The sequence below is a fragment of the Hemitrygon akajei genome, chromosome 6, assembly GCF_048418815.1.
Source record: "Hemitrygon akajei chromosome 6, sHemAka1.3, whole genome shotgun sequence".
NCBI lineage: Eukaryota > Metazoa > Chordata > Chondrichthyes > Myliobatiformes > Dasyatidae > Hemitrygon > Hemitrygon akajei.
In genome coordinates, this window is record NC_133129.1 from 87,792,682 (window position 1) to 87,810,959 (window position 18,278).

At 47.0% G+C, this 18,278-nt stretch overlaps 1 protein-coding gene across 1 annotated transcript in view; it reads left to right on the plus strand.

The window, feature by feature from the left end:
* The window catches only part of LOC140729227 (phospholipase D1-like), a 162,305-nt gene that overhangs the window by 63,922 nt on the left and 80,105 nt on the right, over nucleotides 1–18,278 (plus strand). Inside the window, exons 2-4 of the mRNA XM_073048753.1 lie at nucleotides 4,484–4,638; nucleotides 5,401–5,534; nucleotides 10,215–10,360. Coding sequence (XP_072904854.1) covers nucleotides 4,518–4,638; nucleotides 5,401–5,534; nucleotides 10,215–10,360 — 401 coding nt within the window. The 5' untranslated portion in view covers nucleotides 4,484–4,517. The remainder of the gene's footprint in view (nucleotides 1–4,483; nucleotides 4,639–5,400; nucleotides 5,535–10,214; nucleotides 10,361–18,278) is intronic.

Consider the following 18,278-nt stretch of genomic DNA (forward strand, 5'->3'; position numbering starts at 1 on the left):
TGCTCCCGAGACCACTGCCTGCTGCCAAGGCTTCATGTGGCCCTCCCCACCATTCAGCAGGAAAGCATATTCCATCATCAGGGACACATAATAGTAATGGACTTTATCTGGAAATGCACAGAGGACTGTGTGTCTCGCAAGACGATCGGGTATTCCCTAACCGGAAGTCTTGGATGAATTATGAGGTCCAGTCCCTTTTGAAGGCTAGAGCTGCGGCTTTTAGGTCCGGAGATAACAGTCGCTACGTGGAATCCAGGCGTGAACTCCGGAATGCCATTAAGGGCGTCAAGAAGCAATATCGAGCCAAGTTGGAAGCCCAGGCTAACCAGAGGGATGCCAGTAGACTATGGCAGGGTCTAAATGAGATCACTGGGCACAAAGAAAAGGCTGGGAATACCAATAACTGTAGCGCTTCCCTTCCTGATGAACTTAAAGTATTCTACGCAAGATTCGAACAGAAGAGGAGCATCCCGCCCCCTCTGGATGAACCGGACCTGGTGGCATCAAGATTCATCGTCACCGAGGAAGACGTTAGAAGAGCCTTCCTGAAGATAAATCCAAGGAAGGCGACGGGCCCAGATGGCGTCCCAGGACAGGTTCTCCGGGCTGGAGTGTTTGCTGACACCTTCAACTGCTCCCTGCTTCAGTCTAAGATCCCCTCGTGTTTTAAGACGGCAACGATAATCCCGGTGCTGAAGAAAAGCAAGGTGGCATGCCTGAATGACTACCGACCTGTGGCTCTAACATCAATTGCTATGAAGTGCTTCGAGCGATTAGTTATGGCACACATCAACCATAACCTACCGGTCAACCTCGACGCTTTGCAATTCGCCTACTGGAGCAACAGGTCAACGGGAGATGCCATCTCTCTGGCACTACATTCCTCCTTAGAACACCTGGAGAATAAAGACACATATGTAAGGCTCCTTTTCATCGACTACAGCTCTGCCTTTAATACCATCATTCCAAATAAACTGATTCCTAAGCTCCAGAACCTGGGTCTTAGCACTCAGATCTGCAGCTGGATCTTCAACTTCCTCATAGACAGGACCCAGGCTGTAAAAATAGGGGACAAGTTCTCCTCTACAATCACTCTGAGCACTGGTGCCCCACAAGGCTGTGTACTCAGCCCCCTGCTGTACTCACTGTACACCCATGATCGAACTCAATATATAAGTTTGCTGATGACACCACAATTGTAGGCCACATCTTGGTTAATGATGAGTCTGAGTACAGAGAGGAAATTAAGAACCAGAGGTATGGTGCGAAGACAGTAACCTGTCCCTCAACGTCAGCAAGACGACGGAATTGGCTGTTGACTTCAGAAGGACAGACTGTCCAAGAGCGGAAGAAGCTGCAGAAGATCGTGAACCTAGCCCAGCACATCACACAAACCAATCTTCCATCCTTGGACTCACTTTACACTGCACACTGTTGGAGCAATGCTACCAGGATAATCAAGGACAAGACCCACCCAGCCAACACACTTTTTGTCCCACTTCCCTCTGGGAGAAGGTTCAGGAGCATGAAGATTCATACGGCCAGATTTGGGAACAGCTTCTTTCCAACTGTGATAAGACTGCTGAACAGATCCTGACCCGGATCTGGGCCGTACCTTCCAAATATCTGGACCTGACTTGCACTACCTTACTTTCCCTTTTCTATTTTCTAATTATGATTTATAATTTAAATTTTGATTATATTTACTTCGATTTGTACTTCAGAGAGCGCAAAGCGCAGAAACAAATATCACTGTGATGATTGTACACTCTAGTATCAATTTTTTGGTGACAATGAAGTATTTGTATGAGTGTACCTGCCTCAACGATTTTCTCTGGCAGTTCGTTCCATATAACGACCGCCTTCTGGGTGAACAATTTGCCTCTCGGTCCTGTTTAAATGTCTCTGCTCTCACCTTAAACCTATGCCCTCTGGCTCTTGATTCCCCAGTCCTGGGGGAAAGATTGAGTACATTCACCCCATCTACATGCCTCATGATTTTGTACACCTCCATAAGGAAGCATGGTAGCATAGTGGTTAGCATAATGTTTTACCGTACCAGTGACCCGGGTTCAATTCCCGCTGCTGCCTGTAAGGAGTTTGTACATTCTCCCCGTGACCGTGTGGGTTTCCTCCCACAATCCAAAGACGTACCGGTTGGTAGGTAAATAGGTCGTTGTGAATTGTCCTGTGATTAGGCTAGGGTTAATTGTCCCTTGGGTTACAGGGCAGCGCGGCTCGAAGGGACGATTCTGCACTCTTTCTCAATTTATTGTTGTTATGATCTGCCTGTTACACCACTGGCGTTTAGGGCAGCAATGAAGGTCCTCCATCTCTGTCTGTCCTTGGCTTTGCAGAAGGTACTTTCATTGCTGTTTCCATAACAATTTTGTTTTGTCGGTCAGGGTTGTTAGCCTTGAGTTGAACCCCTGAACCTGGAGGACACTTAGTCTGGCCTCTACCCTTTGACCTGTTTGGCATGGGTGACCCTACCAAGAGCCAAAGCATAAAGCCCTGACTCCAGCCAACATCGCTCTCCGGGTCATTGAGGCATGCCAGCCTCCAAACCCTACAATGAGGTTGAGAACCTCCTGGAGGCTCAATCCCTCCAAACCCTACAATGAGGTTGAGAACCTCCTGGAGGCTCAATCCCTCCAAACCCTACAATGAGGTTGAGAACCTCCTGGAGGCTCAATCCCTCCAAACCCTACAATGAGGTTGAGGACCTCCTGGAGGCTCAATCCCTCCAAACCCTACAATGAGGTTGAGAACCTCCTGGAGGCTCAATCCCTCCAAACCCTACAATGAGGTTGAGAACCTCCTGGAGGCTCAATCCCTTCAAACACTACAATGAGGTTGAGAACCTCCTGGAGGCTCAATCCCTCCAAACCCTACAATGAGGTTGAGAACCTCCTGGAGGCTCAATCCCTTCAAACACTACAATGAGGTTGAGAACCTCCTGGAGGCTCAATCCCTCCAAACCCTACAATGAGGTTGAGAACCTCCTGGAGGCTCAATCCCTCCAAACACTACAATGAGGTTGAGAACCTCCTGGAGGCTCAATCCCTCCAAACCCTACAATGAGGTTGTGGTCTTCCTGCAGAGTGAATCCCTCCAAACTCACCCACCTCTACCACCAATCTTATAAACCTCTGTCATATACCCTCAGTGCCCTCCACTCCAGAGGAAACCCAAGTTTGTCCAGCCTCTCGTGATAGCACATGCTCTGTAAACCAGGCAACATCCTGGTAAACCTCTTCTGCACCCTCTCCAAAGCCTCAACATTCATCCCAAAGTGGGGCTATCAGATTTGTGAAAGGTCAGTGAACACTATTTGTGTATCACACTATCTATTTTGTAACTTTTAGTAGTTTTTAAGTATGTGCTGTGTTGCTGCTACAAAACAACGAATTTCATAACCACGCACACAAAATGCTGGAGGAGCTCAGCAGGTCAGGCAGCATCTATGGAAAGAATAAAGAGTTGACGTCTTGTGCCAAGATCTAGTCGACTGTCCATTTTCCTCCATAAGTGCTTGCTGACCTGCTGAGTTCTACCTGCATTTTCTTTGAACTTTAATCTTGAGCAAATCAAAATGAATTTATTATCGAAGTACATGTATGCAACCCTGTGATTCATTTTCTTGTGGGCATTCACAGTAAATCATCTTCTCTTTGGCTGTCCATCGATTTTTCATGATGACTGAGGCCTGGGCAGGGTTGTATGGGAGACCAGCAGTTGCCCATGCTGCAAGTCTCCCCCTCTCCACGCCACCAACGTTGTCCAAGGGAAAGGCACTAGGACCCATACAGCTTGGTATCGGTGTCGTCGCCGAGCAATGTGTGGTTAACTGCCTTGCTCAAGGACACACACGCTGCCTCAGCTAAGGCTTGAACTAGCGACCTTCAGATCACTAGACCGACACCTTAACCACTTGGCCACATGCCACACTTCACAGTAAATAGAAAGAAACTTAATAGAATCAATGAAAAACTACGCACAAGCAAAGACCGACAACAACCAATGTGCAAAACAAAACACAAAATGTGCAAATACATAAACAGAAACAAAATAAATAAATAATATCACTTTGAGAACATGAGATGTAGAGTCCTTAAAAGTCCATAGGTTGTGGAATCAGTTCAGAGTTGAGGAGAGTGAAGTTATCCATGCTGGTTCAGGAGCCTGATGGTTGAGGTGTAATAACTGTTCCTGAACCTGGTGTTATAGGACCCAAGGCTCTATTCCTTCCTGATAGAAGATGTGAGAAGGGAGCACGGCCTGGATGATGGATGCTGCTTTGCAGTGACAGCACTCCTTGTAGGAGGAGATCTGTAGAAACTCTTGTGTCTGATTCTGATTGTTGTCTGTTCATCTCCAGAGGTGACACCAGTCCCCACAGTCATCCGTTTACTGATGTCTGCCCCTTTTCCACATACTGTATTGAAGTGTTGGAATGTGTCTTCTCTCTCTCTCTCCTCAGATCTTTGATGGATTGGGTGCCCCTGTCGTGAAGGATGTCTCAAGAGTTTATAAACTTAACAACCTTGGAGCCAGAGACGCCGCCGAGCCCAAGGGACCTGCAGTTGGATGCAGAATTAGATTATGTGGACCACGTCGAATGCGAGGAGAACGCAGGTGACCTGGTCGTTTTTTTACACTGTGTTCAATGGTGTGATCGACCCGAGAGAGAGGCGATGAGTTAAAATAGGAACAAACGACACATTTGTTACACTGGGCAGTGCAGGGGGGAGAAGCACTAACTCAAATGAGTCCCTGGTTCTCTGAGCCTTCTCCCTTCCCCATTCTCATCTCTCTCACACTCCCTCAATGTCTCACCCTCTGCTGTCTCTCTGTCTCCTGCTTATCTCTTTCTGTCTGCCTCACCCTCACTCTCAATCTCGCTACTTCTTTCTCCCTCTTTCCTCCCTTCCCTCCTTCAAACTTGCCCACCTCCCCAACACTCCCTCCCTCCTCTCTTCACTCTGCCCTCTCTCCTCCCTTTCCCACACCCTCTCACCCCTCAATGTCCCCTCCTTCACTCTCTGCCTCTCTCCCCCTCTCTCCACTCCTTTTCTGCCCTCTCTTCCCCACTTTCTTCCCTTTCTCCCCAGTTTCTCCTGCCTTCTCTCCTCCCTCTGCCCCCTATCCCCCTCCCCACCTTTTTCCATTTCTTCCCCCAAGCTCTCTTACCAACCCCGTCTCCCTCCTCCATCTCACCCCTGCCTCTGAGATAGGCGTGTGAATGTGCAGAGAATGGAGGGATATGGGCATTGTATAGGCACAAGGGATTAGTTTAGTTAAACATTTAATTACTAGTTCAATTAATTCAGCAAAACATTGCGGGCTGAGGGGCCTCTTCCAGTGCTGTACTGGTCAATGTACTGTGTTCATTTTCAGACGCCCTGCCCAGCCCATTTCTGCTGGTGTATAACATAAAGCCGTTCAAGGAGAAGAACCGCCAGGTCTTCCTGAGAGGCGTACCTATCACCGTCCATGTCGAAGGCATTGAGCGACATCTGCGAGGATTCAAGGTAGGGTGACCCCCATCCGCCTCCATGGATTCACGCAGTCTTGTTCTAAGTTCTGAAGACAGCTGGCTCATTGACCGCTGAGCTTCTCTGTCGGTCGGGGATGACCGTTGGGCGTTGCACCTACATGACGCACAGCCAGGGCAGTTCGATATGGAGAGCGAGCTCTTGCCCATGTGGCAGGCTACCCCTCTCCACACAGCTGAGAATGACAGAGGCCGATACAGTTCGTCACCAGCGGCATCGCAGGAGTTGCCGATCAATGTTGAACTCAGTGTCGGACTGCCTTAGGGACTCCAGCTCCAGATTTTTCCCTCGGGGTTTACCCCCGAAACCTCCCCCATGACGGTTAGTTAGGCACATGGATGTAAGGAGGATGGAAGGATTTGGATATGGTGTAGGGAGGAGGGATTAATGATTGGGGGGGGAGGGGTGATTTACTTTTTAGCTGGTTCGGCACAAGATTGTGGGCCGAATGGCCTGCTCCTGTGCTGTATGTTGTATGTTAGTATAAGCAGGTGAGGCTTAACGGTCCACTCTGCGTGCTTGATTATCCAGAATTGACGGTGATATGGAGCAGCTTGCAAGCTGGTGTCAGTGGAGTGGAGTTGCTTTCCTTATAATCCGCAGAGAGGAATCTTTGGTTGAATGTCCACAGCTCCCTGAAAGTAGATAGGATGGTAATGAAGGCATGTGATGTGCTTGCATTCATCAGCTGTGGGGTTGGGAAGTTGCGTTGCTGCTGTATAAAACTTTGGTTAGGCTGCACTCGGAGTATTGTGTGCAGCTGTGGTCCGGGGGGATGTGGAGGGTACAGAAGAGGTTCACCAGGACGCTGCCTGGCTTAGAGGGTATGAGCTGTAAGGAAAGATTGGACGAGCGTTTCTATGGAGTGTCGGAAGTTGAGCAGAGACCTGACAGATTTATATAATTGTGAGAGAAGAAGGTTGATAGGTCAAAGCTCATTTTATTATGAAAGTTTGTATGCAGAATACGACTCTGAGATCTGCCTTCTCCAGATAGCCATAAAATACAGAAAACTGCAGTAGTTGAAAGAAAGACATCAACCCCCCCCTCGCATTCCAGTTGCATGCCCCCATGCATGAAAAGAAAAAGAAACTAAAACTCACAAGCCCAACCCCTCCCTCACACAAAAACTAACAGAACATCCACGTGGAGAAACAACAGCAAGAACATCACACCCCAAACCCCCAGCCCACCAATCGGCAATGAGAAAAACTGGGCGGGAATGCAAGAAAAACCATAGGACTGAAAGAGGCCAATATGAACTACAGTCCAACCCATAAACCTCAGAATTTCAATAACATCTCCAAGAGCATGGAGACCCAGCCGAGGGCAGTTCCGAGGGAAGCAACGTGAACCAGTGGCCCCTCCAAAGGAAGGGACAGGAACCAGTGGCCCTTCTGAGTGCAGCACTTTGAACCGGCAACCCCTCCAAAGGAAGGGACAGGAACCAGTGGCCTTTCTGAGTGCAGCACTTTGAACCGGCGACCCCTCCAAAGGAAGGGACAGGAACCAGTGGCCTTTCTGAGTGCAGCACTTTGAACCGGCGACCCCTCCAAAGGAAGGGACAGGAACCAGTGGCCCTTCTGAGTGCAGCACTTTGAACCGGCAACCCCTCCAAAGGAAGGGACAGGAACCAGTGGCCTTTCTGAGTGCAGCACTTTGAACCGGCGACCCCTCCAAAGGAAGGGACAGGAACCAGTGGCCTTTCTGAGTGCAGCACTTTGAACCGGCGATCCCTCCAAAGGAAGGGACAGGAACCAGTGGCCTTTCTGAGTGCAGCACTTTGAACCGGCGATCCCTCCAAAGGAAGGGACAGGAACCAGTGGCCTTTCTGAGTGCAGCACTTTGAACCGGCGACCCCTCCAAAGGAAGCGACAGCAACCAGTGGTCTCTCAGATGGAAACAGACCAGGGAGGGATATCAGTCAAATGCAGGCTGATGGTACTCATTCAAATTAGCACCATAGTTGACAGAGGCATTATTGGTTGACTGGGTGATGGGGTGGAGATGCCTCTCTCCCAAAGGATGTGTAAGGCGCTCTTTCCTTCTGCTAGCCTGGGCAAGGTGTAGCATCTGCTTGGCTTCCCCTACCCAATCAGAGTCACGTGAAGTCATGGGAGCAGGTGGCGGATGGTCGTATGAGCAGCCGGTGCAGATCACACGTCTTGGTTATGCGACCACTGACGCCAGGCAGACAATTGCTGAAGAGTATTGATAATGGCTGGGGGTCACCCATCTTGTAAAGACACTGCTCAGAAGAAGGCAATGGCAAACCACCTCGGTAGAAACATTTGCCAAGAACAATCATGGTCATGGAAAGACTACAATCACTCGCGTCATACGACACGGCACGTAACGATGATGGTGATTGTTGGGTGAAGGGCCTGTTCCTGTGCTGGACTGGTGATTGGTTTGTTATTGTCACATGTTCAGAAGTACAATGAAAAAATTAATTTTTCAAGACATTGATGTCAATAATTTCAAGCCATAAGTTCTTTGAGGTAGTACAAGGGAAAGCAGTAATGGTGTGCAGAAGAAACTTTTACAGTTACGGTCAAAGTGTAGTGCAGGCAGATAATACGGTGCGAGGGCCACGAGGAGGTAGATTGTGATGTCAACAGTTTATCTTCAATGTACAAGAGGTTCATTCAATGGTCTTGTAATGGGAAGGTATGTGTTTACAAACTTCTGCCCCATGGACCGCTTCACACGTCAACTGCCTTTCTGAGGCAGTTAGGAGTGTAGACACCGTTGGTGCCTAGAGAGGCAGATAGTGTTTTATCAAGGACTGGGCTGTGTAGTTTCTTGTGGTCTTGCTTGCCATCCATACAGATCTCCCGGTAACCACCCATTTCAATTCTGCTTCCCATTCCCATTCTGACATGTCAGTCTCCCCTACGGCCAAGATGAGGCCACACTCAGATTGGAGGAGCAACGTTTTATATTCCAGTGAGGTAGCTTCCAACTTGATGGCATGAACGTTGATTTGTTGAACTTCCAGTAATTACCCCACCCCCAGCACTTCCCATTCTTGTTTCCCTATCATACTTTCTCTTCTTACCTGCCCATCACCTCCCTCTGGTGCTCCTCCCCCTTCCCTTTCTTCCATGTTTTCCTGTCCTCTCCTATCAGATCCCCTTCTACCCCTCAGCCCTTTATCTCTTTCACCAATCAACTTCCCAGCTCTTTACTTCACCTCTCCCCCTCTCCCGATTTCACCTATCGCCTACCACCTTGTACTTCTTCCTCCCCTCTCCCCAACTTCTTACTCTGACCTCCACTCTTCCTTTCGAGTCCTGATGAAGGGTCTCAGCCCAAAATGTCGACTGTTCACTCTTTTCCATAGATGCTGCCTGGCCTGCTGAGTTCCTCCAGCATTTTGTGTTTGTTGCTCTGGATTTCCAGCATCTGCTGAATTTCTCATGTTTGAGATCATTTCATCACGTCAGTACATCGAGATAGTACCTCGTCTCGCTGCTGCCGTCAGGCCGGAGGTACAGAAGCCTGAGGTCCCACGTCACCGGGCTCAGGAACAATTATTACCCTGCAACCATCAGTCTCTTGAACTGGTGCAGATAACGCCATTCACCTTTATTCTGAACTGATTCTACCAACTACAGGCTCACTTTCAGATCACAAACTAGAGAACATCTGCAGATGCTGGAAATCTGAGCAACACACAAAAAATGCTGGAGGAACTCACCAGGTCAGGGCCTCCAGCGTTTTGTGTGTGTGACTCACTTTCAAAGACTCTTTGCAAGTTTCATTTTTCAGTATTTTTTTTACTTGTACTGTTTGTCTTCTTTTGTACATTGGTTCGTTATCCATTTTGGTAAAATTCTACTGCATTTCTCTTTTCCTGTAAATGCCTGAAATAAAATGAATCTTAACGTAGTACTAGACAATAAATTTACTTTGAATTTTAAAGCTAGCAAGATGATCTGTGCGAGAGTGATGGGGGTGGTGGATAACCAGTACTGGTGTTGTACAGGTTTGGGCTTTCTGTGCAAAAGGGTCCAGAGGAGGTTCCCGAGAATGATCCTGGGAATAAAAGGGTTAACATATGAAGAGCGTTTGTTGGCCCTGCGCGTGTACTCGCTGGAGTTTAGAGAGGATGCTTCAGATGGGTGGTGGGGAGTCTAGGACCAGAGAATAAGCCTCAGAATAGAAGGATGCCCCTCACAGGGGTTCCCAATCTGGGGTCTGCAGTCCCCTCTGTTGGTGGTAAGGCCATTGCAATAAAAAAGGTTGGGGCCTCCTGCTTGAGAACAAAGATGAGGAGGAATTTCTTTAGCCAGAGGATGGTGAATCTGTGGAATTCATTCCTAGCTGTTCTTTGCTAAGACCAGAGGACCCAGCCTCAGAACAGAGGGGCGATCCTTTAGAATGGTGATAAAGAGGAATTTCTTTAGCCAGAGGGTGGTGAATCTGTGGAATTCATTGCCACAGGCAGCTGTGGAGGCCACATCTTTGGGTATATTTAAAGCAGAGGTTGATAGGTTCTTGATTGGTAAGGGTGTCAAAGGTAATGGGGAGAAGGCAGGAGAATGGGGTTGAGGGGGGTAATAAATCAGCCATGGCCTGATTCTGCTCCTGTGCCTGATGGTCTAAATCCCAACTAACTGGTTACTTCTCCCCTCTCCCACCATTGCCAAGGTTCGGCCGAGTACCGTGTACATGATGAGGATCACCCACGGGGACTTCGCCTGGACACTGAAGAAGAAGTTCAAACACTTCGAAGAACTTCACCGGGACCTGTTGAAACACAAGTTCAAGACTCGGGTCATTCAGCCTTTAACCAGGTGTGTTCCTCTCTCTGAACCTGTTCACCTAACCAGTTATCACATTGGACCTTACTCCACCCAAGACCATAAGATATGGATCCCCCGTATCACTTCACGCCCTGCCTAATCAAGAATCTATCAACCTCTGCCTTAGATGTACATAAAGACTTGGACAAATTCCACAGATTACCACACTCTGGTTAAAGAAATTCCTCCTCAACTCTGTTCTAAAAGGATACTCCTCTATTCTGAAGCTGTCCCCTCTGGTCTTAGACTCCCCCACCATAGGAAACATCCTCTCCACATCCACTCTATCAAGGCCTTTCACCATTCGATAGGTTTCAATGAGGTTTCCCCTTATTCTTCTGAATTCCAGTGAGTACCAGCCCAGAGCTATCAAACGCTCTTTGTATGATTCTGTGATTGCAAAGATTTTCATTCTCATGAACCTCCTCTGAATCTTCTCCAATGTCAGCACATCCTTCCTTCGATAAGGGGCCCAAACCTGCTCACAGTACTCCAAGTGAGGCCTCACCAGTGCTTTATAAACCTCAGCATTACATCTTTGCTTTTATATTCTAGTCCTCTTGAAATGAACGCTAACATTGCATTTGCCTTCCTCACCACTGACTCAACAAGCAAATTAACCAGTGGATGCTGTACGGGAACTCCCTAATCCCTTTACAACTCAGATCTGAAAGAAGTTGCTGAAGAAATCATGGAGGCATTAAAAATGATCTTTCAAGAATCATTAGATTCTGGAAGACTGCAAAATTGCAAATGTCACTGCATTCTTCAAGAACAAAGGGAGGCAGAAGAAAGGAAACAATAGGCTAGTTAGACTGACCTCAGCAGTTGGGAAGATGTTGGAGTTGATTGCTAAGGATGAGATCTCAGAGTACTTGTAGGTACATAATAACATAGACCATGGTCAGGATGGTTTCCTCAAGGGAAAATCTTGCTTGACAAGTCTGTTGGAATTCTTTGAAGAAATAACAAGGAGGTTAGACAAAGGAGAATTGCTTAATGTTGTGTACTTGGATTTACAGAAGGCCCTTGACAAGGTGTCACACATGAGGCTGCTTAACAAGTTAAGAGCCCATGGTATTATAGGAAAGATTCTAGCACGGGTAAAGCAGTGTCTGACTGGCAGGAGGCAATGAGTGGCAATTAGTGGTGTTCCACAGGGGTCTGTGTTGGGACCGGTTCTTTTTACATTGTACGTCAATGATTTGGATGATGGAAGTGATGGCTTTGTTGCAAAGTTTGCAGTTAATATGAAGATAGGTGGAAGGGCAGGTAGCTTTGAGGAAGTAGAAAGGCTGTAGAAGGACTGAGACAGATTAGGAGAACGGGCAAAGAAATGGCAGATGGAATACTGTGTTGGGCCATGCACTTTGGTAGAAGAAATGAAAGGGTTGACTGTTCTCTAAATGGAGAGAAAATACAAAAAACTGAGGTGTAAAGGGACTTGGGAGTCCTTGTGCAGGATTCCCTAAAGGTTAATTTGCTGGTTAAGTCTGTGATAAGGAAGGCAAATGCAATGTCAGCATTAATTTCAAGATGACTAGAATATAAAAGCAAGGATGTAATACTGAGACTTTATAAAATACTGGTGAGGCCTCACTTGGAGTATTGTGAGCAGTTTTGGGCCCCATATCTTAGAAAGGATGTACTAACACTGGAGAGGGTTTAAAGGAGGTTCATGAAAATGATTCCAAGCTTGAATGACTTGTCATATGAGGAGTGTTTGATGGCTCTGGGCCTATATTCACTGGAATTCAGAAGGATTAGGAATGCCCTTTTAGAAAGGAGAAGAGGAATTTCTTTAGCCACAGAGTGTAGAATCTGTGGAATTCTTTGCCACAGGCAGCTGTGGAGGCCAAGTCTTTATGTATATTTAAGGCAGAAGTTGATAGATTATTGATTGGTCAGGGCATGAAGAGATACAGGGAGAAGGCAGGACATTGGGGCTGAGAGGAAAATTGGATCAGCAATGTTGAAATGGCAGAGCAGACTTGATCGGCCAAACGGCCTAATTCTGCTCCTCTATCTTATGGTCGTAAAAAAAAGCTCTTTCCAAATGGAGAATAGCAAATTAAACATTTAGGGACCCTTAATCATAGAGCCATGGTGCCAACAAGATGTACAGCACAGAAATGGACCCTGAGCCCACGATGATATAGAACAGTACAGCACAGAAATGGACCCTGAGCCCACAATGATATAGAACAGTACAGCACAGAAATGGACCCTGAGCCCACAATGTTATAGAACAGTACAGCACAGAAATGGACCCTGAGCCCACGATGATATAGAACAGTACAACACAGAAATGGACCCTGAGCCCACGATGATATAGAACAGTACAGCACAGAAATGGACCCTGAGCCCACAATGTTATAGAACAGTACAGCACAGAAATGGACCCTGAGCCCACGATGATATAGAACAGTACAACACAGAAATGGACCCTGAGCCCACAATGATATAGAACAGTACAGCACAGAAATGGACCCTGAGCCCACAATGATATAGAACAGTACAGCACAGAAATAGACCCTGAGCCCACAGTGATATAGAACAGTACAGCACAGAAATGGACCCTGAGCCCACAATGATATAGAACAGTACAGCACAGAAATGGACCCTGAGCCCACGATGATATAGAACAGTACAGCACAGAAATGGACCCTGAGCCCACGATGATATAGAACAGTACAGCACAGAAATGGACCCTGAGCCCACGATGATATAGAACAGTACAGCACAGAAATGGACCCTGAGCCCACGATGATATAGAACAGTACAACACAGAAATGGACCCTGAGCCCACGATGATATAGAACAGTACAACACAGAAATGGACCCTGAGCCCACGATGATATAGAACAGTACAACACAGAAATGGACCCTGAGCCCACGATGATATAGAACAGTACAGCACAGAAATGGACCCTGAGCCCACGATGATATAGAACAGTACAACACAGAAATGGACCCTGAGCCCACAATGATATAGAACAGTACAGCACAGAAATGGACCCTGAGCCCACAATGATATAGAACAGTACAGCACAGAAATGGACCCTGAGCCCACGATGATATAGAACAGTACAACACAGAAATGGACCCTGAGCCCACGATGATATAGAACAGTACAACACAGAAATGGACCCTGAGCCCACGATGATATAGAACAGTACAGCACAGAAATGGACCCTGAGCCCACAATGATATAGAACAGTACAGCACAGAAATGGACCCTAAGCCCACAATGATATAGAACAGTACAACACAGAAATGGACCCTGAGCCCACAATGATATAGAACAGTACAGCACAGAAATGGACCCTGAGCCCACAATGATATAGAACAGTACAGCACAGAAATGGACCCTGAGCCCACAATGATATAGAACAGTACAACACAGAAATGGACCCTGAGCCCACAATGATATAGAACAGTACAGCACAGAAATGGACCCTGAGCCCACAATGAAATAGAACAGTACAGCACAGAAATGGACCCTGAGCCCACGATGATATAGAACAGTACAACACAGAAATGGACCCTGAGCCCACGATGATATAGAACAGTACAGCACAGAAATGGACCCTGAGCCCACAATGATATAGAACAGTACAGCACAGAAATGGACCCTGAGCCCACGATGATATAGAACAGTACAGCACAGAAATGGACCCTGAGCCCACGATGATATAGAACAGTACAGCACAGAAATGGACCCTGAGCCCACGATGATATAGAACAGTACAACACAGAAATGGACCCTGAGCCCACGATGATATAGAACAGTACAACACAGAAATGGACCCTGAGCCCACGATGATATAGAACAGTACAGCACAGAAATGGACCCTGAGCCCACAATGATATAGAACAGTACAACACAGAAATGGACCCTGAGCCCACGATGATATAGAACAGTACAGCACAGAAATGGACCCTGAGCCCACAATATCTGTGCTAAACGTGATGCCGAATTAAACTAAATCTCTTCTGCCTACACATTTGTGTGACTGTCTAAATGCCTCTTAAGCACCTCTATCGTATCTGCCTCCACCACCTCCCCTGGCAATCTGCTAATTGACTGCGTCAATAAAATATTTGACCCGCACATCTCCTATGAGCTTTTCCACTCTTACCTTAAATGCTAGTGTTTGACATTCCTACACTAAGAAAAAGAGTGAGTGGCTGCTCTATCAGTTGTATCTATCTGCCTATCCACGTACTTATTGAGTGATGCAGGCCCTCCCAGCCCCCAGCAGCCATTGATCAAACCTAATCCAATCACGGAACAACTTACAGTGAACCTACCTGAATGTCTTAGGACTGTGGGGGCAACTGGAGCACCTGAAGAAAAGGGAGGATGTACAGAACCTGTTAAAAAATAAAAATACCTAAGTTACAGAGAAGGGTTGAACAAGTTAGGTCTTTATTCTTTGGAGCGTAGAAGGTTGAGGGGGGACTTGATAGAGTTATTTACAATAATGAGGAGGATAGATAGAGTCGATGTTGATAGGCTTTTTCCATTGAGAATAGGGGAGATTCAAACAAGAGGACATGCGTTGAGAGTTAGGGGGCAAAATTTTAGGGGTAACACGAGGGGAAATTTCTTTACTCAGAGAGTGGTAGCTGTGTGGAACGAGCTTCCAGTAGAAGTGATAGAGGCAGGTTCAATATTGTCATTTAAAGTAAAATTGGATAGGTATATGGACAGGAAAGGAATGGAGGGTTATGGGCTGAGTGCGGGTCAGTGGGACTAGGTGAGAGTAAGCGTTCGGCATGGACTAGAAGGGCCAAGGTGACCTGTTTCTGTGCTGTAATTGTTATATGGTTTTATAACTCCACCGGAATTGAACTCTGAACTCCGGAGCACCCCAAGCTGTAATAGATTTGCGTTAACCGTAGTGCCCTTGTCTCTCATAGTTTTATAAACTTTTATCAGGTCTCTCCTCAGTCTTTGACACTCTAGGGAAACCAAGTCTATCAAGCCTTCTAACTCATACCCTCAAAACTAGGCAGCATGTTGGCGAAGCTTTTCTGCACCCCCTCCAAAGCCTCCTCATCCTTCTTGTAATGGGGTGACCAGAACTGCACACAGTACTCCAAGTTTGGTCTAACCTAAGTTTAATCCATGCAAGCAAACTTCATTCTGATCCATTTTGCCTATCCCACACAAATCCCATTTTCCTGGGTTTGGTCCCTATCCTTCTATTCCTTGTCCATGTAAGTGTCGGTTGACAGGGTGGAGATATGTCTCTAACAAAGGAGGTGTAAGGCGCTGCTTCCCTCCAGTAGCCTGCAAGTCACCCTTGGGCAAGGTGTAGCATCTGCTTAGCCCCCAGATTAGCGTCACATGAAGCCACGGGAGCAGGTGGTGGATGGTCATACGAGCAGCCGGTGCAGATCACAAGTCTTGGTTATGCAACCACTGACACCAAGCAGACAATCTCTGAAGAGTATTGATCGTGACTGGGGTCACCCGTCTTGTAAAGACACTGCCCAGAAGAAGGTAATGGCAAACTGCTTCTGTAGAAAAGTTTGCCAAGCACAATCATGGTCATGTGAATATGATTACTCAAGCCATACATGATTATGTAAGTGTCTCTTTAATTCTCTGTTCAATCGTATCAGATTCCATGTTATCCTCCTCTGGCAGCATGTCTCATATACTTACCACTCTCTGTACATAAAATTTCTCTGCGAAGTTCAAAGTTTGGAGTTCAGAGTTCGATTCCGGCATCCTCTGTAAGCAAGTTTGTACATTCTTTCCTGTGTGCGCGTGGGTTTCCTCCGGCTGCTCTGGCTTCCTCCCACTGTCCAAATTTGTACTGGTTAATTGGTCATTATAAATTGTCCTGGGGTTAGATCAGCGGGTTGCTGGGTGTTGCAGCTGGTGGGCCGAAGGGTCTGCCACACTGTATTTTCAAAGAAAGGGGAGATTTTGACTAAAGTTGATTGGAATCACAGACACAGAGATTGTAGTTGCTGGAATCTGGAGTGGGAACAAAAAGCAATTGAAGGAACTCTTTGGAATCTCAGCTTTATTGCAAGTTTTGGTATGGAATTGGAAGCTGCCTGCATTAGAGTCTATGAGCTATAAGGAGAGGCTGGATACACTCGGGTAGTTTTAACTGGAATTTTGGAGGCTGAGAGAAGACCTGGTACAGGTTGACAAGGTTATGAGAGGTAGTGAATAACACACAGAAAATGCTGCAGGAACTCAGCAGGTCAGGCAGCATCAATGGAGAGGAATAAGCTGTCGACGATTCGGGCTGAGACCCTTCTTCAGGACTGGAAATGGAGGGGGAAGACACCAGAATAAAAAGGTCGGGGAGGGTGAGGGAGGGTAGCTGGAAGGCGATGAGTGAAGCCAGGTGGGTGAGAAAGGTGAAGGGCTGGAGAGGAAGTAATCTGATAGAAGAGGAGAGTGCACCATAGGAGAAAGGGAAGGAGGACGGGGACCAGGGATGTAATAGGCAGGGGAGAAGAGGTAAGAGGCCAGAGTGGGGGATAGAAGATGAGGGGAAGGGGAAGAGAATTTCTTTTTACTGGAAGGAGAAATTGATATTCATGCCAGCAGCTTGGAGGCTACCCAAACGGAATATAAGGTGTTGCTCCTCCACCCTGAGGTGGCCTCATTGTGGCAGACGAGGAGACTATGGACCGACATGTTGGAATGGGAATCAAAATTAAAATGTTTGGCCACCAGGAAGATCCACTTTTGGCGGACAGAGTGGAGACGCTTGACAAAGCGTTCCCTCAATTTACGACAGGTCTCACCAGTGTAGAGGATGCTGCGCTGGGAGCAGCGGACGCAATAGACAACCCCATCAGATTCACAGGTGAGGTGTTGCCTCACCTGGAAGGACTGTTTGGGCCCTGATTGGAGGTGAGGGAGGAGGTGTATCAGCACATGTAGCTCTTCGGCTGCTTACAGGGCTGAAGACGGTATCTTTTTCCGAGTGTTCAAATATCTAATACTAGGAGGCATGCATTGAAGCTGTGGCTGAGCAAGTTCTAAGGAGAGGTGTGGAGCAGAGGTTTTTACACAGAGCATGGTGTGTGCCTGGAAAGACCTGGCAGGAACGGTGGTGGAACAAATATGACAGAAGCATTTAAGAAGCTGGTTGATATGCACATAAATATGGAGCGAATGGAGGGGGGATGGTAATTATTCAGGCAGGATAAATTAGTTTAGTTACTCTGCTGGCATTTAGGGCAGCAATGAGGTTCTCCATCTCTAGTGACGCTCAGGGCTTCCTTTGTCGTGTCAGTAGCTTCCTCTCAGTTTTCACTACTGTCAGCCATGAAAGTCCCGGTTGGAGACTCAGGAATACTGTCACACGCAGATGTAGAAGGATTCTTCATTGCTGTTTCCGGAACAGTTTTGTTTGACCAGTCAGGGTGGGGCACTCTTAACCTGTTTGGCTTGCTTCTACCAAGAGCCAAAGCATAAAACCCTGACTCCAACTAACGTAGCTCTCTGAGTCATCGAGGCACGCAAGCCTCCAAACCCTACGACAAGGTTGTGATCTTCTTGGAGTTGGAGTTCAACTAATTGTGGCTAATGATGTGTGAAGGGCCCGTTCCTGCACTGTACTGTTCTATGTTTGGACTGCTGTTTAATTCTGTGCACTAGGCTTTACAAAGGGCTAATTGAAAATTCACACTGAATGACAGACTTCCATTATGGTCTCAAGTGTTGGTGTGGCAGCAGGGAAAATGAAGAGGTTTTTATTTTTGCAAAGTATGCTCTTAAGTGCACTTTAAGTATTCTGTGGTATTGCCTTTGATGTACTGTAGCAGACACTATGTTGGGATAGGAGTTAGGACCTTTGGTAAAAAGATTTCTTAATAGCTCTACATTTCAGCAGGAGCACACTGATATTACAGAGGTCTCACAGTA